At 37.4% G+C, this 18,075-nt stretch overlaps 1 protein-coding gene across 23 annotated transcripts in view; it reads right to left on the bottom strand.

Moving 5' to 3' along the window:
- Window positions 1-18,075, bottom strand: part of PARD3 (par-3 family cell polarity regulator) — a 444,438-nt gene that overhangs the window by 92,443 nt on the left and 333,920 nt on the right. For 21 of the 23 annotated variants that reach the window (XM_068673532.1, XM_068673546.1, XM_068673548.1 and 18 more), the window contains one exon: window positions 8,448-8,702. The exons of 1 other annotated variant lie outside the window; for it this stretch is intronic. In XM_068673532.1, the coding sequence (XP_068529633.1) occupies window positions 8,448-8,702 (255 nt within the window). Of the gene's footprint in view, window positions 1-8,447; window positions 8,703-18,075 lie in introns of those variants that run through there. One more of the 23 variants, XM_068673555.1, reaches the window with a different exon arrangement.

The following is an 18,075-nucleotide window of genomic DNA, read 5'->3' as shown; positions in this document are numbered from 1 at the left end:
AACTGAAAAGCTGTTTAAATGTCACCAGTATTTTAAGGAGTGAAATATATATATATATACATGGCAAGTAAATAAGTCTGATCTTAGAATAACATTTTTCAGAAATGCATAATCATATAAAATAGGTTGTGCAAGAAGCTTTTAACACCTCACATCATAGTGTTTGAACCTTAAGGAACAATTTTTTAAAATAAGCTACAATGTATAATACTTGAGTAATAAGTGGTGTTTGCTGAGGGGACAGTGTAAAAGAATTAGCCTTCAACTTTCTGACTAAGAACAAAATGAAATGAGATCTTTGAGCTACTTCTCAGTTGCTGGGGTTGTCAGCGTGGTATGTTTCATAAGCACTCATTCAATGAATTTACAAGATGATAAAAGGAATTAACATGAACACACATGCTAACCTATATGTAGCAATGTTATTTTCCTTCCTGAAGTTTACTGCAGAGGATTCCTTCCCACAGTTGTATTCCACAACTTCCTCTAGTGACAAACCACTTAAGACCATCCGCAGGATGCTTTCTCAGTCACGTAAACAAACAAGACTGTCCATAAAGATAAACAATGTAGTTAAATATAGTTTGTCTCATCTGTGAAACAGATACCATTCATAATAAAAGAACAGAACACAAAAATCTCCAAAAACCTCCAAATCTAATATTCTAGATTAGAAGAACATATGTAAAATTAATTCTTACTTTACTTTTCAACTGATAAGCTGTATTAATTTAAAGACCTAACTTCAATTTGGGTATTTTGTTTTAGCAAGAGGAGAGATAGGATTTTGTGAATGCACAACACATCCTACAAGTTCAGCCTCTGCAATCCTCTCCTATAATCAGACAACTCAAAAATGCAAAACCTCAGCTTTTTAAATACATGGAGAGCAGAAGCCAGAATCTTTCACCAAAGAGGAACAGATGGGTTGACTGGAGGGACATAAAAGACAGAAGAATCATAAATTTGTGTTCCACTTAAAAAGGGCCACATTCAACAGCAACAGCAAATTTAATTGATTAAATTATGGCATTCAAGTGCTACATAACATCAGTTCACCATCCAAATTTTGGTTAACAGGACTAGCAAAGGACAGATTTAAACAGTTTAGACTGGTAGGATTGAAGCACTTCATTTAAGGAATTGGTAAGCCTTTGCTTTTTCAGCTTTGCATTCTCAGATATTCTCTATAATTTTCTCAGGATGAAGAACTCCACATTTTATTGATGGCATCAGTGGGAAATAAAGATGTGCATGTAAGCTCTTTTTTTTTTTTTTTTTTTTAACTACAATCTCAAGGTATACATAACTATTCAAACCATTCAGTGTCAGACATAGGCTTTTCTAGTTTTTACATCATGTTCTGTTTTATACTAGGATTTATCATTTAGGTTTCCTTCCTTTATTTTTAATTAAATGCTGCTTCCTACCATCTGAAGAAATTTAAAGGCCATTCTTTTTATCCAAGCAACAAAATGCGTAACTGATCTGTATCTGTGTGTAAATTGCACTAATATCCCAATATTAAAAATATATATATATAATTAATCTACAATATACTTTAAATACCAAAAATACTCTTAAAATTAAGAAAAGTGCCTGGTTTTGATCTACCTTTGTAACTACCTTGGCTCATCATAAGTGGTGGATGCAAAGAATTAAAGAATTGAAAATTACAAAACCAAACTGATCCTACTAATTACAGCACAGGGTGCTAGTTCACAGTGTCTCAGAATACGGGCAATAAGGACAGTCTGCCTTCACTGGGCCCTGTTTCACCTCTGTGTTTTGTAACCCGAGTAAAAGTTCATTTCTCTCTTATCTTTCTGTGCATTTTCCCACTGCTGCCATTTGTAGGATACCAACTTCTTCTGCTTTTGTTAAAACAAACAAATAGCTCTCATGCTTTAGATTAGGCAGCAAGTCAGTTTGAAGTGAGAGGAAGCAAAAATACCAGGGTTTAAGTGAGGCTGTGGCTGTGGTAAATGGAGAGTCGTGGTTCTCACAACAGTATCAGTGTTTGGTATCTATTTAAAAAAAAAAAAAAAAAAAAAGCAAACCTAAGACTTTCAAGTAATTAAAATGGGAGCCTGAATAGAGTTCACTGTGAGTCTGCCACTTATTCCACCAAAGCAGTAACCCAAACAGGGAGTGCAACTGCATACTTTCACAATAGGGAGTCTACATAAATCCTCATGAATTTATATTAAATTTGTCTTATATTCTATCAAGATGGAAGAACAAAAGAAAACAACCAACCTAAGATAATAAAATACCAATGCTAATAGTGTCTATTGGGTTCTAAATGCATGGGTCTATGAGAGACCAAGCTAATTTTTAGACAGTCCTGGGGGTAAGGATTACTGGCTTATAGGATGAAGGGTAGAGGAACAAAAAAACCCCCAATGTGTTAGTGCTAACGTGAAATTAAACCCCATGAAGAGTCTCACAGAGGCTCTAACTAATCCTTCTCCAGGTTATCACAGAAAGGAAGAAAATACCACAATGACTTTCAGTTTTACTTGGGAGAGAACTGCAAATAGTTCATTAACCCACAGCTCTCCACAGGGTTGCTTTGGAAAGTCTGTTTGATGATCCCATAATGGCATATGTGCCGTTTTCTAGGTCAGGGAAGTCTTTGCAGAAGCCAAATTCTCATAGGAATGAAGCTTCATTATGCCTTGAAAGGGTGACAATCTCTGGAAGATAAGGATTTTAAACCTGTTACTACTAATTTCTGAAATATTACCAATTGTTTAAGGAGCCTGGAAAACGAAGGGGTGACTGCTCTGAAATGACTGCAAGCTAATCAAGTATTTATGGTATATCCACCCACATGAACAGTGCCTTCCTCTGCAACTATGCCATCCGTAGGACTCTGACAGTAGAGAGTGATAAATGGAAGGAAGAATGAGGATTCAGGACTTCGGAATACACTTCCACATCAGTGAACAGAAGTAAACAAAGGTAGGAGGGAAGAGCATACTCATAATCTTGTTCAGCCTAGGCTGTTAGCCTTTTGAACAGCTCTACAGTTTTTAAATGTCATTGGCTAGATGGGTTACGGCACCACGGCCTTCCCCTTTGTGTGGTGGTCCTCAAGTCAACTTCTGTCTAAAACTCTCTTCATTTAAGAAAAAAGAAATTTCCTAGCACTTATGGGATGCATTGTCCTGAGTAATAACTCATATCTTCATCTATGGGACTGGCAATAAGCTCAGATTTCTATGCATAAATGATTCCGCAGACTTTAGGCACACTCCTATGACTGACACTACTAATAAAGAAGTTTAATATAGCTGCACAAGTGTCTTGTTTTTTTAACAAATATTTATCCAGGCATTGCAATATAGCATTTCATAGCTTTTACGACCCATTCTGCTATTGCTAAGAATCATTTTACACACACTAGAAAGACAGGGTCTGCTTTTAACATATTGCTATGTTATATTAGAATGTTTCTTTCCAGCTTCCAGGATTCATTACTCTCGTGCCAATTTAAGCACAAAGATACTACTGAGTGAATAAAAGTTAACATCTAAATAAAATGGTCTCCCTTTCTTTTTGGAAAAGCAGCAAGCAAAGTATGTGGCCTGACCTTAAAAACAACATTTTTGCCTCAGCACAGAGCAGATGACAGTTAAAGTAAACGGGTTGATTTTCAGTTCCCAAATATTCCGTTGACATAACTTGATTCCACTTCTGATAGAAAAGAAACCAGTTCATAAAGGTCTCCCTTTCTAAAATGAACAATTTTTTTTCTTTTTAATGGTAAAACGCATGCAAAAAGCATATGATTATGGTATTTATGTTTCCATTAAAATGTCCTCAGCAAGCTGTGGGAGTCTAGCCTACTATTTTCAGGCTATTTAGATTTACAGCAGCACAGTGCCTATTTTATTTCAATTATATTTCAGGACAATGCACTCTTGGTGGGAAATGATTACACAGTGACAGCCAGTAAACGTCCATTAGGAGTTGTCTTTCTATATACTGCTCAACTATGGGTGTCAGGTGATCACCATAAAACCCCATTGTATAGCATCATTGTCATCTACATGAAAAATACTATTGATCAGTAGTGCAGCTTCTCTTCCGTGTGATGCAAAACATACTAGAGACATTTCTCAGTTAAAGTAAAAGCTTTATCCACAAGAACACAATTCTCAAGACACTTCTTTCCAATACTGTAAAATAAACATGGATTATACATTCCACCTAGATTTTGCTCCAGTAATGGCTAACGTTAAAAGTTGCTAAATGAAAAAAATGCTTAGCATCCTGTCTCTGTAAGCTATTGATACATAGGATGGAGCTAACGTAGCAAGGGCAGCTGATGGATAAGCAGCTATCCTGATCACCAAACACCCCCAACAGATTTTATTTGTTTATTTATTGCTAGAGTTTCATTTCTACTAAGCAATAAATTGCTTTTCTGTTAAGGAAAAGATTCTGCTTTAATTCTTTAGGATCAGGATCAGAAAACACTTTCTTAGTGCTACTAGAGAGAATTGCTATGAGTAGTATAACTGGAATTTAAAATGTACTTCAAGATTCATGGGATCTATACTTGCGTATGGATTACATATGGAAGGTTCTTTACTTTGAGCTTTTAATTTCAACTACATATTAACAGATAATAACTAACACTAGAAGAAGAAAAAAGCCACCAATATCCATCAATGATTTATTTAACTCTGATCCAACACAAATCTGCATTAAAGCAATTCTAAAACAGTTCCAAGTTGTAAGGAATTTTGAGTAAAAATTTACTATTTATAGGCTTTTATATATATATATATATATATATATATATACACCTATAGTTGGTAAGATGTTTGAAGCAATGTTACTTCCACACATACACCACTGTGCAAGTTTCCAATGAGTAAGTTAACAACTCTTTCTCCTTTGCTGTATTTTGGCATTGTACAATCAATTTTCTAATTAAGAGAAATAAATGGACAAAATGATTAGGGAATAAACATTTTTTCATCTTTTTATTGTTTTGTTCTGTCTGCCAATTAATGTGCGCTTGGGATATGGACAAATATTAAATACACTGAAGAAGGAGAACAGAAGCACAGGCTTATTTTTAACCCTGGTTTCAAGTTAGGTTATAAAATATTTTGGGGATCTCTGCCTGATAACATGAAAGTACCACCTTTGGGTGCAGCTTAGTTAGTTGTAGTTGCCCTCATAATATCCTAAATTTTGAAAAAAAAATACATAAAAAAAAAAATATTCTGACAAAGCAGTTCATATACTTGTCCTCCACTTTGTTATCATTCACACACCACAACACGGTTAAATTTGCATCAGTTGGTGGCATGTGTTCATGAAAATAAGAGAGAAGCTTGAAGAATATTAAAGAAAAACAAACCCTGACAAGGCCTCACACACAGATGCAGTAATTCACTTGCAAGTTAAGGAAAAAATTGTCATGTGTTCAACAATGGTATGCAAACTATTATGGGACATTTTGTTATGGGCTTCTTTGTAAGAGACTTTTAAATAACCTTTTGGACATATTTAAATGTCAGATTGTGTTTGGCACTAAGCACCAAACTGCAATAGAAATAACATTTCCCATATAAACAAGGCTGCTTTTAATATGTATGTGCTAAAGATTTGAGACAGCCTGGCCGTTACCAGCTCCTGGCAGTTCAGCGCGCGGGCAACGTGTGTTAGTGATTTCTCTTCCCATCCACAAGGGCTGGAAGGGACGGCTTCTATTTAGGTAACCTCTGAAACTCACAGAGGAAGGAAAGGATGGCAGGGCAAAGGGGTAAAACAGGGAAAGTAACACTTGGTGCAGGTGAACGCTAACATAAATGGTATGTTAAGAACACAGAGCTGTAACCGACTGTTTCTCCTCAGATTTCTTGTGGCATTATGAGGATAAATCAGCCTGCAGAGAAAAGAGTTCCCTGGAGAAAAGCCTCATGAAGAGGCACTTGGATACTTGCTGTGGCAAGAGACATTACAGGAGATGCCATGTGAAGGGGGAAGGTCTCAGTGCTGGAAAGGGACAGCAAGAAACAAGTGGTGATGTACATGGTGTGAGAAGCCAGATATCCTACAGACAGGGTGACATCTCATCTAACAAGCATCTCAGGCCCACACAGGCAGAACTATTCCTAAAAATGATGTTCAGATTATATTTCCTTAATACATCTAAGAGGAAATTTGTAGAATGCAGAGCAGCCTTGGGATGCTCAGCCACAAGCTCATACGTGTGTTCTCCCAAACAGATACTTCAGAGGACATTGGTAGTAAGTAATAACCTTTTTCCATCTGAACTATTTATTTCCAGGTATTCCTTGCTGAATGTCCTATATCATTCCCTTATCACTAAACCAAGGATGGTTTTTCTTGCCTAGTGGGAGGTGTCCCTGCCTGCAGCAGGGGGGTTGTAACTGTATGATCTTTACGGCCTCTTCCAACCCAAATTATTCTATGATTCTTGCTCTCATACCTGACTTGTGTTTTCTACCTCTGCTCCAGCCTGTTCTGCGTGCAGGGCCTGCCCTTTTTTCCCAGCATGATCCAGCTGAGTGAGTCGGAGCCCTCTGTGCTCCCAGGCTCTAGCAAAGCAGCCTGAATGTGTGAAACTGCCACACTGCTCTTCAATCCCACCCTTATCATTAACATCAGGTTCCCTCAGTACACCGTTATCTTCAGTTTTACTCACTCTCTTCTGGCTCTTTTATCAGCAATCACACAGAGTTAGCTAGGTCACACAGGTCTTATACTTCCCCGTGCCAGGTTTGCATCAAAGAACTTTTTTTTTTGTTGATGTGACATAGATGCCATTCAACTCAGGCATGAAACACTTTGGTCTAACAAAAACAGCCGCGAGAGGCACCACGTGGCTGCCATATCCAACCAAGCTATCTTGATTTCCAAAATAACAAAAGCACTGAAATGTCAGGCATTTGGGCATACCACGGCTGGTCAATATAAGGCTAGGTAACATAAAATTTCAAGGGCACAAATGAAACTGTGTTTTTTTCAAATCATTTTGCTCCCTTCACTGAAATAACATACATATCTACAATACATAAACATACATATCTACAATATATAAACTATGTTTATTTAATACATAGACCTTTTACACAGCACAATACTGAATAACTGTGTGAGAAAATAAAAAGGCAGCTGTGCTACTCATTTTTAGTGAAAATGTATACATCTGAAATGTCCTTATTTGTCATGTCAGACAACATTATATTTTTTTGCCAATATTATGCAAAGAAACTTTAGTAGATATAGCAGAGGGTTAAATACACCAACCAGTGCTCATTAAAAAACTTTTAGACAATTAACTGGACTCTGCATGACAGCTGCTTTCCTTAAGTACAAATGACTCTATTTAACACTCAGAACAGAATAGGCAAGATCAACGCCACTCCATATGGAGAGCTATACAGACCTCCAGCACTGTAACCAAAGATACTGTTCTGATCATTTAAGCGAATGTCCAGTATTTTTCTTCTGGAAAGAATGGGGTAGAAAACAAAACTACAAGTTATTTTACTATGAGCTAAATTAATAACCTCTGAATGAGTTAACAATACCTCCTGTACTAGGATTTCAATGCTCATTTTTGTAAAGCTGAGAAAATGCAGAACTTCAACATCATAGATGTCAGCCAAGAAAACAGATGTATTTCCATTGTTAAAGTGCAAAAAAAGCTATTCATTTTGCCTTTGGTTATTTCTACTTTATGCTAGTTTGCATGCCTGTTTTTTAGCTTCAGGTTTTTGAATGAACTCAAAACTCCATCAACAGAAACCAGAATTTTGCTGGATTTCAACATAAAACTTAGCATGACATAGTTCAGACAATGTAACCCCAGGAAAAGTATAAATCATAAGCTACAGCCTGAGAAGAGAACGTAACTCATAAGTCAAGCTTGGAGTTTACTCAGTTGGTCTGTATTTTATCACAAAGTTCCACCCACTATACAGAAGTTCAGGACTGTGGTAGGACTAAAATCCAGGTAAGCTTTAACCAGGTAAAATTCAGGTAAGCTTTAACCCACTTCTGCTTTAACAGTAAGAACTTTCCAAAGATTTCGTAATTTCTTTGAATAGGTTGGAAAGGTGGTGTTCAACAGTCGTATTAGTTAGAGTTGTGATAAATAAATCAGCTGATGTCACAAGTTTGAATTTAAATTGAACAACAAACAGGGGCTCTAAAATTCAAAACCAACTGAAGACTGAGAAGAAAATCTGTGGCTCTGCGGGATAAACTTTCAGATCCCATTCTGCCACAGTTTGATTTGTGTGAGCTCAATACTTTTCTGCATAAAGGCTTTTAAAAAGCCATTAATAAAAATGCAGTTCTGACTTGCCAATTGACGTACAGTCATCTCCCACGACACAAGCATTAGGAGGGTGGATTTCAAAAGAGCATATTGATTGCTGTCTGGTGCCTACCTGTCTACAGGTGAAGACTTTGAATTCCGTGGTTTCTTCACTTGGGCGTACAAGGCTTCAACTGTCTGCCCTTCCCTCGGGCTCTGCGGTCTGGTGGTCAGCGTTATCGTGCCGCTATTTGAAGAGTCATAGGAAGCAATCCCTGCATACATTGGGTCCGCATCACAGCCAAACGTCCGGTTAAAGTCCTGTATCTCAGCATAGTCCCGTTCACGAGCTTGTCTCTCTCGAAATTCTCTAGTTTTTGCTTGAATTCTGAAAAATTAAAAGAAGGCTGAAACTAATTTTCCCCCCCTTTCATCTGAAAGCAGCAGTTAAAAGACACTTTGGGCACCCATCCTAATGAAAACCACTGACGTGTTTCTAGTTTCAGTTTGTCATTGAGTCTCAGGTGTACATTGGATATTGAAGACTAGATCTAAGCAATGTCATGATCAACAATGGTCTTTAAGAAAGAAGTCTGATTATCCACAGCCTTTTATTTCATTATCAAGTGAAATAAAGGACTAGCCATAGTTCTCAGAGTTTATTGGTTGTTTCATGCGTCTTAGGATGTTTGTGCTATTACCTGACCTGTCCGAGACAGACATGGTTCATATCATCTTGTAGTCCATCAAAACCTGACAGATTTAGTGGTTCTAATGGCTGTCTTTAGAGATTAATGTTAATGTACTTTCTTGGCCCAATACTACAAAAATCGTACTTTTTTCAAAATTTAAAATCCCAACAAGAATAAAACACACACATATATATGTATGTTATGTATGTATATATGCAGTAAACTGTAGAAGCAGTTTCTTGTACACATTGTTTAAAATGTGTTTGATTTGTTTAATATGTAAACAAACAGAATCTGGCACCTACTAAAAGTGGGCAGTTTCTTCACAGAAAGTATCAACATGTGCATTATGTTAAAGTTACAAATGAAAAGTGATGCTACATTGGGATTTTGTACACAATTGCATTTGTTTAGCTCTATGATTAAAAGTGACAGATAAAAACAGGCAACATTTAGCCATCTGACAAACACAAACTGAGTACAGGTCATGTTTTCAAAGGCACACAAACCTATTACTAAAATTTGATCTGGGCTTCAAAGTTTCATTGGCATTTTAGAAAATTTGATGTATCACACACATACACAGTGAACTGAAAAAAACAACAACCCTCTTCCCATCAGTCTCCCCAGACCGATTTAATGCTCTGTCATCATCGCAAAATGAAGCACTGAGCTGTCTCCTCCCTTCCATTAGTAAAATGTGCTACTTTTTCATCTAATACAGTCATGGCTATGGTGTGACAACATCTATCCATCCCGGCTGCAGCTCTGTGCACCCCCCTGCTACGTGCCATTTCCAAAGACAGCTTGCTCACCGACTGTTACCAAGAGCAGCCTACTCAAAGCCTCTGTCTCTTCTGAAAGCAAGCCTTGCTTCTTCCGAAAATAGAAAAGCCTTAAAGTTAGGTTACTTTTAAATTTTTTTGGGGGGGGAAATTTTAAACTTAGCCACATGACATTCAAAGACATCCCTTTGAAAGGGGGCTACACAAAGGGCAGGATTCAGGGTACAGTTTAAGACACTACAATGCAGGTGCCTGCAGTAGGTGAGTTCACATCAGCTACATGTGCAAGCTCCTGTTACAGCCAAGGGAGCTGTAATTCAGCAGACTCCAGAGAGTTACAGTGCTGCTGTGCCAGTCAGCGTGTCCTAGCATGAAAAGAGTCACTGTACAGATACTTGTGACTGCTGTTTAGGCCTCCTTTGGGAGTTTGGATAGCCAGCCTCGATTCAGCTGCTCAAACATGGGCAGCTACAGCCACCCGGCAGCCCCAGGAAACACTGCTGGACCTCCAGCTGCAAGACAAGGTCTCCCATAGGTCCCTGTCACATCTGCCAGCCCTGTGCTGGCATCTCAGAGACTGTGACAACTCAAATGACACGAGACAACTGTGTATGAGCATGAGAATCCAGCTCTGAGCCTGAATGTGAAAGTCTAAATTCAAGCGTCTTCATCAGACTGAGCCCCAAGCAAATTACTCTTTCTGTGCTAACAGAGATCCTGGTAAGAAAAGAGGGAATAGGAGGGTGGCACAGAAGGCAGACCTATTTTCCTTAAAATCCCATAAGTATTGACCAAGGGTACTGATCTGGGGGTAAAATTGACCAGCTGAACTCCCTTCAACAGTCAGCAACATCTACATAAATGGTTCGGTGATTAATGTAAATGCCCTGAATTACACCTCAGCCTAATTCTTCCTTCTTATGTCCACTACTACTGGCATGTAAACCACAAGTCTCACTCATATTCAGTCCCAGTGGAAAGAAAAACAACCATATAAACAAAAAGAAAATGTAAATAGTAGAAATCTGAGAAAAATTAACTTAAGCCAACATAATTTTTTAATTATGCAATTTTCATAGTCAAGATTTTTCTTTACAGATTGCTTTTTATGTTAAGAGGGGAAAAATGGACAAGAAAACTACAACAATGTTCAGCTGACAGCACACTCTTCTGAAATTTCAGCAACCTCCAACAGGATTTTTTTTTTTTTTTAGTTTAGAGTGACAAAGGACACAGGCTTAAATCCTAAACCCATTTCAAATTTAAATTGTGTCTATTTTTAAAATATAAAAGATATACTTTACATTGTCCTATATTCCAAAGCTGCAATTCAGAAACATTACAGCCTTAATCACTTGGAAGGTGTAGAAGGAAAAATAGGCCTGGAGATGACCTGTACTTGTTGATTTCATCTCTCTGTAGATTTCATTTCCAATTTGTAGTCCTGTGTTAATTACCCCATGGCAGAATGTATTTATCCCTTTATAAATCTCCTCTGAATGGGAAAAGCAAAAGAAAACAGCAATTTTCTAGATATTGCTAGATTCTGGAATGTAATTTTAATTTCAATGGTAAATGTATCATCAAATATTTGAACACTGGCTGACATCAATTTGAGCAAAAAAAAAAATGTGTATATTTGTGTATTTTAGTGCATGAAATTTGACAGTATAGCAATAATGTGGCATCAAGTAATACAGTCAGGAGAAAACATTGTTACCTGACATGCTTATAAAACTGAATTATCTGGTGCTAACTGGTGATACTGGCCTCAGTGTTATACAGACTGCCATGAGATGTGCCAGTGACTGTTCTAATTTCTGACCATGAATATCACTTCACTCTCCACACGTGCAGACACTAGGGTCCCTAGTTTCATGTTAACCAAGTTTTCTCATGTATCTGCTTATTGGCTATTTAATACATTTGAACTCTTAAATAGCACCGTTTGCAGCATAACATTAAGATTTTCCCATGCATGGTTCAATGAAGAATACTTACTCCTATTCAAGTGGGAGAGAACTGATTGTTGAAGTGTTTTGCAAATAATTATGTTCATATCCACCAGGAATTTTTTTAGAACATTTTCTACAATTGCTAATAAAATGTGTTAATACACATACACAGTATTAAAAATCAGAGCCCAAATGCATTATACATCTTCCTGTTAATTATAACCAAAGTACTCAGTAAGCAGTTACAGTAAGTAACATTTACAAAATCAGACCAAAAAATGAGACTTACAAGACTTCCAACTATATTGATACCCAAAACGTGATTTTTATCTCTTAATTAATTTTCTGTGTGTCAAGTTTAAACCACTGTACAAGTCCTATTCCCTTGACATGAAAAAAACATAGGTATTCTGATTATTTATTTTTGAATATTATTTAAAATACTGATATGTTTCTGTCTTCTTCAGGATATGTTATATTTAATATTAATATTAAACATTATGTCTCCAAACTCAGAAGAAACAAATGACCGAAGAAAAATATGTAGACATACTCTTGAAAAGAACAGTACCTAGCAGCTAAATATTGCTCTATCCATTTTTCACTTGAAATAGTTTTAAAATCCAAATATATTTTTATATAAGTAACTTGAACTTAATACTACATTATTTTTATATAGAGTGCATGTGTATGTGTGTACACATGGTGTGGCTTAACTCTTCCATTAGTATATACTGAATTAAGTGCACATACGGAAAATGTCAGTGCAGACTACTGTGGGAAAGATTAAAATGATTATGTGAACACACTGTAGTGCAGACAAGAACCTGGAATTTGCTGTGTACTTCAGCCCTAATCAGCAGTGCTCTTGCTATTGAAATGCCGTATCTGGAGAAGCATTTGACCAGAGTGCTTCAGTCTCACAATGTGGATATTCGTATTAACTTGTCTTCACTGAGCAGTGTTGCTTTATGACACGACACAATAAAAACGCATATGTCTGAAATTTCAGATCAGCTAATTTTGAGGATTTATGGCCTTCCTACAGATTCTGTATGGGCTTAACAATGATAATAATGCTTAGCATTTATATAAGTCTTTTCATCTTGAAATAATTTTGCAAAAACTGCTAATAAATTTTGCAGTGTTTAAAAGGAACTGAACTTTCGAAAATACAAAAGCTACCCCAAGAAGTTTCTAAACCCTTCTCGCTGAAGTGTTAATATTGAAAATGTCAACAACGTACTGTCGTGCTTTTGAGACTCAAATTATAATGTTCAGTAAAGTATAAACTATCCTCACGCATTTGTGTGGCATTCAATTCAAAAGCTAATGATAACTGCTTCAAATGACAATATTGTTAGCTGCAGAACTTCCTATAATTGTTTGACGAGCTTTTCATTGCAAGCTAATCCAGTAATGATAGACATACCCATTGTAGAGCAATTCCTATGCATGGGAAACAGTGGTCACAAATGTAAAGGAAAAGCTTTTGCTCTGCTGTCTTCAGCAAAGAGCAGACACCTTGTTCTCTTTTCAGAACTCTGTGAGTGGGATTCAGCTGTCAGATGAGGGAAACTGCCGTTTTAGACACCCAAATTTAGGTGTCAGCATGTGTTTTGGTCTGACAGTAGGGCTGGTCTAGATTCACACACCAGGCCACGGCCCGTGGGGCCTGGCTTCTAATGGATGTGCCAAGTGCACCTCCCTCAGCCACAAAGGTCATTTAGCCTGGTAGCTCACATGTAGATACCAAATTAATTGGCTAGTCAAATCTCACACCCAGCCAAACATTCACACCAGCTATGTGGGAGCAAAATTTTAACTTTTTCCATCAATAGAGAACTCCAGACTGTGATGCCTGCAGAGCTCTTGTGAGAAAAAGTGAACAAGCAAAGTTAGCAAAAGAAATCAACCTTAATTTCAAGTAGCATTAGGAGTGAAATAATAAATATATGCCCAGTCCCTTAGAAGCACCAAGCCCACTTTGGAGGATTTTTTCATACTAGTAATTTAGATCCTTTAAAAACTGACTATTCGTCTTAATTGATTAATACAGTATGGGAAGGATATTCATGGCTAACACATTACAGTTGCTGTTGCAATGGCAGCAACGTCCTCCCACAAGAGCAGAAACGAAGTTGGCTGCTGTTTCTGGTGTGCAATTGCTTGGTCAATTCAATTAATCATCCTGCTGCTGCCAGGACTCAGTGATTGCCCAAGTGATTATCCACAACCTAGTCTTTTCCACCGAGGCTTGCTGATTTACAAAATCGGTATTGAACACTTGCAATCCACATATGTGAGGTGGCTGACAATGTTTATTAAGGATAGAAACAGCATTGTGTAAGGACAGAAGCTAAATGACAAGCCATCCAACACTGCCAGTTCTCAGTTCTTCTGCCACCAGACTGGCATTCCTCTATATGATGGATTAAGAACAGAGGAAAAACAACGAGACATTTATAACGCCAGTCAGCTTGCCTAAGTTAGTCGGATGGGATGACAACATTTGGTCTAGTTTTTGCCAGATATCGTTTCTAATAAAAAGGTCTGGAGGTGCACTGGTCAGTAGCCAGACCTTGTCAGTCATGTCCCCTCCTCCCCTGCTAGTGAAAAATACCTTGTGAGTATAGCACACCAGCGATAAGCCAGGTCTCACTGCTCCTCCTCACCCTCCCTCTGACTGCCTTCAGTGCTTTAATGGCTGTTTCCCTAAATTTTGGCAGTCAAGCCAATATGGGAGTTTGTCCCCTTCTGTATTTTTCTTTGGCCTTTGGATCCAAGCAGAAATTTTCTGACAACTGCTCTTCTAACAAGGGTACCTTGATTATGGACATTATTGTGATTTCCTTCTGAACCTGCATATTACACTTAGCTTTTTTTATTGTGATTAGAGCTAGTCAGTTATCATAGTTATAACCATTATAACTCAGCAAAGCTGCCTTGTTCCTGGGGAAATCATTCTAAAGGATCGCTGTGGGCAATGGGTAATCATGAGCAGCAACAAGCTGCAAACAGAGACACCTTTTCTTCCTCGTGTGTCCCTTCTATTTCATTCAAAACTTAAGAATGTTAAAAAATAAATAAATAAAGTACTGCTAAGTATTTTTAAATTGGAAAACAACCTTTTGAAGTTAATAAATAAAAAAAAACAAACAATATGATGTGTGCACGCATATGTAGCCAGTTGCCTAAAATATGACTACTTTGACTTTAAGCACTTGAAGAAACATACACAAAATGTGGTCAGATAAGCACAAGAATACAGGGACAAAATCAGAAAGGCCAAGGCATAACGTGAGGCAAAAGTAGCAGGGAGCTTTGAAGATAACAATAAATCATTGTGTAATTGCATTAGCAGTAAAAGGAAGAGCAAAGAAAAGGTTGCTTCCCTGCTCAGTGTGAGGGAACGATATTGACAGATGATGCTGAGGAAACCTAAGGCTTAATTTGTTGTTTTTTTCTTTTCATCTATCTTCACTAAAATGGTTGATTGCAAGCAAGTGACCAGCGCTATTGATATTGCCACCAATAACAAAAAATATCTCAAGTCTAACATCAAAAGAAGTAGCTAGAAACTGGTTAAGCTAGTAAAGCTATTTGTACATCCTGCACACATCACTGTCTCAGATTGCCTCAGACCTTTTCCAGTAATCGTGAGAAGCTGTTGAGGACAGCCAAAGTATTGAGAGACTAGAGGAAGTCAACATCCCTTTGGAGGAGCAAGAGAATTATTAACTCGTCAGTTTAACTTCAGTCCCCTGAGAAACTTTGAATCCAACTATCAGTAACCACTGAAAAGATAACGGGACAAGCAGTAGCCACCATATCAAGAACAGATGTAGTCAAGGCAATCTGATTTCCTTCTATAACACAGTAAAAGGCCTTGTGAATAGAGGAAAAACAGTAGATCTAAGGCTAAGAAAAAACGGCAACAGGATGGATGCAATAGGTTGAGCTGGGCAGTTCCTACGAAGTATCTAAAGTGTAGGTTTCAGCAATTCATAGTCACACCAGGAGGACGGATTGTGGCATTTTCTACATGGATCCCTCCCTGAGTTTGCTCAGGGTTTTCATTATTAATTAGGATGCTATTGAATCTGCACAAAGCCCAGATGAACAAAATGAACAATAGAGGAAAGGATTAAAATTTCAAATGCTCCTGAAGGACAGAGTGGACTTCAAAAATAGAATTAACTTCAATAATAACAAGTAGAAGGTAATTTACATAGAATAATTAAGCATATCAATTAGAAGTAGGAAAAAAACAGTGAGCTGCTTTTTCAGGAATGGATCTGGAAATTGTACTGGATGACAGATATACACAGGTTAGCAATGTCAAGCTGCTGTGGAAAAGAAAAAAGACAGTGGGGACATAATAGCAGTCTCCTAATACATAAGGAGGAAAATTACAATGTCTTCCATCTGTAATGCAAGTATTAGGTATTTAAACTCCAGCAATAATGACTGAGCCTAGATATTGTGGGCAGGGGAACCTTCTAACTAAGGGAAGCTATCGAGCCTATGTCATTAAAAAAAAAAAAAAAAAAAGCATTTAAAAAAAAGTATGAAACAAACATCTTGCAGGAATGCCATACAATGGAGATCCAACCTTGGAAAAGTGACATGCCCTCTCCTCTAGATATATAATGCTACTTTCACAGAAATTTTATACACATGTATTTTCCATGTAATATTTCTACAAGAACAGACAAATGTAACAGGGACTAAATTTTTATAAATAACAAACTAACGAAAATGGTGTCCACCACCTTGAAATTAAAGAAATACACCCACACAGTCATACAGTCTTATTTTTTTCCTCCTCCAACAACCACAGCATATTTGCCAATGCACAGCATATTTGCCAATGTGACAGTGCCTAGGTCTCCCTGCAGTTCCCCCTCTTTAAATCCCACATGCAGAAGAGATCCATGAGAATTTCAAAAACCTTTAATGAGCTACAACTGAGGAGGGATGTAGTTAAAAAAAAAAAAAAAAAAAAAAAAGTGATTACTATAAGTGCCCTACTATATTCAGAAGAGAACAGCATGCTCATTTTTGGAAGGAGTCATAAAGAATGCTGATAGAAAAGGTAACAAAGTAAAAATGAAGATGTGAAGAAATGAAAAAAAGCAGAAGATAAATATTATGTGTATAAGTAGATAAAGTGCAAACATAAATTTGATACCAAGTTGCATTGATGAAAATAAAGGAGACACCATAATTGTTTTCTCTAACCTCTACCTTTTTTTTTTTTTTTTTTTTTTAATCTCTGACCTCCTTGAATCACCAAAGTTTTTCCAACGTGAAGATACATTTTCCCTTAGCAGAGTATCTCAATCCTGCTTTCTCGGATCTTGGAGTAAATCAGTGAATATCCCTGCTATTTTGAAAAATAAATAAATAAATAAATAAATCTGTAAATTACTACATTACTTGCATTTCAATGGTGCTTTTAGACTGCTTTATCCAGTTAATAGTCTGCAGCATTTGGGGGTCTGGAGGTGGAGGGTATACCTGCTGTGTGCTGTGATGTCTTTAAAGATATGTTCCAAGCAAAGCCAAATTTATCAGGTACATAGGCGGGATAGCAGGTCCTCACATCCCCAAAAGAAACACTGCAAGGACTGATTTTTTATTTTTTTTTTTTTTTGTCTAATTTTCATGTCTGATCCGAGGGTCAGCAGCCCCAGCAGTGGAGATCCCCCAAATGGGCAACTGGAGCAGTAGCCCAATTCCTGCTGGGAACCAGGGTGCATCAAAGAACATCATTGCTCTCTGTGAGGAAAATGGATTTTTTTCTTCTGCTTTATAAAAACAGACAGATTAGCTGATATTTATACCTATGAGACAGATCCCTGGTCATTAGATTAATGCAGCTCTAACCTCCTATTAGCCCTTTTGGACTGAAGCAGTACCGAAGCAGATCATGAGATTCAACTATAGCTAAAACATAACTTGGAAAAGCTCCTGCTTTAAACCCTACTCACTTAAGACTGCTGGTTTTCTCTCTCAGAGAGGTTTTCTGGGCAATTTCTTTCCCGACAATATTTTTTCAACAGGAGAACAAAGACAGGAAGCAGCACGAACACCTGAATGCTGCAGTTAGATATGTAAGGAGCAGCTGTTCTTGTATGTGCAAGAAGCTAATGACAAAGACATACCATATATCAACTGCTACCATATATCATACCACATATCAGATCAGTCATTCACAGATGCTACAGGCAGTAACTGGAGGCCCAGTTACAATGCTGTCATCAGTCCATTTAGCTGACCCTCTCCAGCATCACCCTCCTTCAGTCAGCCCTATAACATAAGTG

This window comes from Anas acuta, chromosome 2 (genome assembly GCF_963932015.1).
Source record: "Anas acuta chromosome 2, bAnaAcu1.1, whole genome shotgun sequence".
Classification (NCBI taxonomy): domain Eukaryota; kingdom Metazoa; phylum Chordata; class Aves; order Anseriformes; family Anatidae; genus Anas; species Anas acuta.
Note: the sequence above shows the minus strand (reverse complement) of the source record. Positions and strands in the feature narration are given on the sequence as shown.